This window comes from Antrostomus carolinensis, unplaced genomic scaffold (assembly GCF_000700745.2).
Source record: "Antrostomus carolinensis isolate BGI_N321 unplaced genomic scaffold, ASM70074v2 scaffold43352, whole genome shotgun sequence".
Lineage (NCBI taxonomy): Eukaryota > Metazoa > Chordata > Aves > Caprimulgiformes > Caprimulgidae > Antrostomus > Antrostomus carolinensis.
Window position 1 is genome coordinate 1 of NW_010300983.1, and position 3,574 is coordinate 3,574.

At 48.2% G+C, this 3,574-nt stretch overlaps 1 protein-coding gene across 1 annotated transcript; it reads left to right on the plus strand.

Moving 5' to 3' along the window:
• Positions 1–4: 4 nt before the first annotated feature.
• NR2E3 (nuclear receptor subfamily 2 group E member 3) lies at positions 5–1,145 on the plus strand (the record flags this gene model as incomplete). The annotated part of the gene is made up of 5 exons (XM_010163309.1): positions 5–59; positions 145–326; positions 521–752; positions 830–935; positions 1,013–1,145. Coding segments are annotated over 5 exons (708 nt in total), but the record flags the coding sequence as incomplete, so codon positions are not given.
• Between the last annotated feature and the right edge of the window lie 2,429 nt (positions 1,146–3,574).

The window sequence follows — 3,574 nt, forward strand, 5'->3', positions numbered from 1 at the left end:
TCGCTTCATGGCCAGCCTGATGACGGCTGAGACCTGCGCCAAGCTGGAGCCCGAGGATGGTGGGTGGCCCCCAGTAAGGAGGGGATGGGCAGGGGGTTCTCCCCACAGTGAGGTGACCACCAGCGTCCCCTTCTGTCCCCACAGCCGATGAGACGGTAGACGTGACAGGTGGTGAGCCGGAGTGTGCGGCCAGCGAGTACCAGGTGGCACCTTACCCAGCAGCCAGCCCTGAAAATGTCTACGAGACCTCAGCGCGTCTCCTCTTCATGGCTGTGAAATGGGCCAAGAACTTGCCAGTCTTCTCCAACCTGCCCTTCCGTGACCAGGTGGGGTTCAGGACCCCCACCATGGGGCAGTGGGAACCCTAAAAAATGTAGGCACATGGTGGGGATGGCTGGAGCATCCCCACAACAGTCACCACGGGGTTTTGGGGTGTCCCTCAGAAGATGCTCTTCAGCCCAGCTCACTGCAGGTGTTGGAGGCTTTGGGGGTGACGGGTTTTTGGGGCTCCCCTCCCCAGGTGATTCTGCTGGAGGAAGCGTGGAGTGAGCTGTTCCTGCTCTGTGCCATCCAGTGGTCCATGCCCCTGGAGAGCTGCCCGCTGCTGGCTGTCCCCGAGCCAGCCCCTGGCAAGCTGCTGCCAGCCACCCTGGATGTCCGGGTGCTGCAGGAGACCCTCGGCCGCTTCAAGGCATTGGCTGTTGACCCCACTGAATTCGCCTGCATGAAGGCTGTGGTGCTCTTCAAACCAGGTGAGGGGACCCACCGACACCCACTGCTGCCCGTCCCCATGTCCCCACCCCACTCCATCACCCCCTTGTCCCCACAGAGACCCGTGGCCTGAAGGATCCTGAGCAGGTGGAGAACCTGCAGGACCAGTCTCAGGTGATGCTGGGCCAGCACAATCGTTCTCACTACCCCGGGCAACCCGTCAGGTACTGCTGTCCCCACGTCCCCATGGGCGACACCAGGGGTGTGGACATCCACTCATGGCCATTGTCCCATCCCCCAGGTTCGGGAAGCTTCTCCTGCTCCTCCCGGCACTGCGCTTCATCTCCTCTGAGCGCGTGGAGCTGCTCTTCTTCCGCCGGACCATCGGCAACACCCCCATGGAGAAGCTGCTGTGTGACATGTTCAAGAACTGACCCCTCCCCACCTCGATGTCATCTGACTTGTCTGTCACCCCGTCTTGGCTCCCTGTCACCCCCACCCTGGGTCTCCTCGCTCCAGGACGCTGCAGGGTGTGAAGGTGCCCGTGGTCCCATCTCCACGGTGATGGCCAGGACCATGGGACATTGCTGGCAGCTGGGATGCGGGACCAGTGTCACTGGGGACAGCTGGTGGCAGGGGAATGTCCCTGAGCGGGTGTCAGACACACTGGGAGCACCTCATGGGGATGGGTGCCTCAGTGGGTGCCATTGTCCCAAACCCATCCTGGAGGAACCCATGGACCCAGGCAAGGCACCCTTGCTGTGGCACAAGCACCCATGGGGACCTGCTGCCACCCAGAGGTGACAGCAGCTTGGGGGTGTACAGTGGGCCAGGGGTGATGCCAACCTGGGGATGACACTGGACATGGAGTGACACCAGCCCAGGCTATGACACAAGACCAAGGGTGACACTAGCCCAGGGGTGATGCCAACCTGGGGTATGACACAAGACTGGGTGACACTGGCATGCGATGATGCCAACCCAAGGGTGACATCAGCCTAAAGGTGACACTGGTCAACCCAAGAGCGACAATTGGCCAGGGGTGATGCCAGCCTGGTGGTGACATCAATTCAGGGGTGACACTGTCCCAGGGGTAATGCCAGACTAGGGGTGACATTGGCCATAGGGGTGATGGCCATCCTGGGGTTGATACCAGCCCAGGGGTGATGCCAGCCTGGGGTATGACACAAGACCAAGGGTGACACTGGCTGGGGGTGACAACAGCCCAGGGGTGATGCCAACCCAAGGGTGACACTGGCCAGGGGTGACCTCAGCCCAGAGGTGACACTGTCCCAGGGCCATCTGTCCCCAGCAACCCCAATCACTCAGGGGTGTAGGGTCCCCCCGTGGTGACTTCAGCCCCATGACCCCTGGGGACATGCGGTGACGGCCCCTTGTCCCTGTGTCCTGGTGTCCCCCGCTCTGTCCCCATTTGATACCACAAATAAAGAGGGATTTGCAGCCCGTCGCCTCGCCACTGCCTCAGGGTCCCCATCCTCGCCAGGGGGTGGCAGCGGGGACAACCCGCTGGGTGTGAATAACCTGAGGAGAAATAAATGAGAGAAAAAGAAATAATCCCGATAAAAATAAATGGAAAGGAAATTATCAAAATAGAGATAAATAAGTGGAAAAAAAATCTGAATATAAATAAATTCAGGAGAAATTATCTGAACAGAAACTCAATCAGAAATAATCTGAATTAAATAATCAGCATATAAATAGGATTAATAGAAATAATGTGAATATGAATACAATGAAATGAAATAATCTGAGTAGAAATATATAGAGAATAAATTATCTGACTAGGAATAACCTGAATGAAATACCATGAAAGTAATCTGAATAGAAATAACCTGAACTAATAATCTGAATATAAATAAAATTAATCTAAATAGAAAGAATCTGAATAGAAATAAATTGAAAATAAATTATCTGAATATAACAGAAATATAAACCATCTGATTAGAAATAATCTGAATTTAAGTAAAATGAAAATAAATGATCTGAAGAGAAATAAATTGAAAAAAATCTGAATAGAAACAAAACGTATATAAGTAAGCATAAATAATGTGCATACAAATAAGATTAATGCAAATGATCTGAATGGAAATTATCTGAATATAGATATTATGAATTAAATAATCTGAACAGAAATAAAATTAATATAACTAATCTGAAATAATCAGAATAGAAATAATCTGAATTAAATAATCTGAATATAATAAAACTAATATAAAGTCTGAAATAATCCAAATACAAATAAATTGAAAAAAACCCTATGTGATTATAAATTAAATATAAATAATCTGAATTTCAATAAAGCGCAAATAAATATTCTGAATGGAAATAAATTGTATATAAAATAGAAATAATCTGAATAGAAATAAACTGAATTAACTAATCTTAATATACAGAGCTGAATATAACAAATCTGAAATAATCTGAATAGAAATAACCCGAATTAAATAATCTGAATATAAATAATCCTCGTTACAGCTCTTTAATTAGCGTGGGGTTGGGGGAAGGGGGTTGCCAGGCTGAGGGAAATAAAAAATAATAATAATCCACAAATTGCACTTTATACACATCATGGTCTGATGGCAGATGGAAAAAATACTCCAAAAAAGGCCAAACCCCCCCAAAATGCAAGGGGAATTGGGGCAGGGGCACCAGGAATTCTTTACCTTTAGAGAAGTACATTTTTATTTCTCTCTTTTTTTTTTTTTAATGGTTTTGAGCGCGGCTGACACGGGATAATATATCCTCTTACCATACAGAATTTGTTTTTAATTTACACGCAGCAGACTTATAAATTACTTTAAAAAAATTTCCATTAAAAATAAAATAATAATAATAATAATAA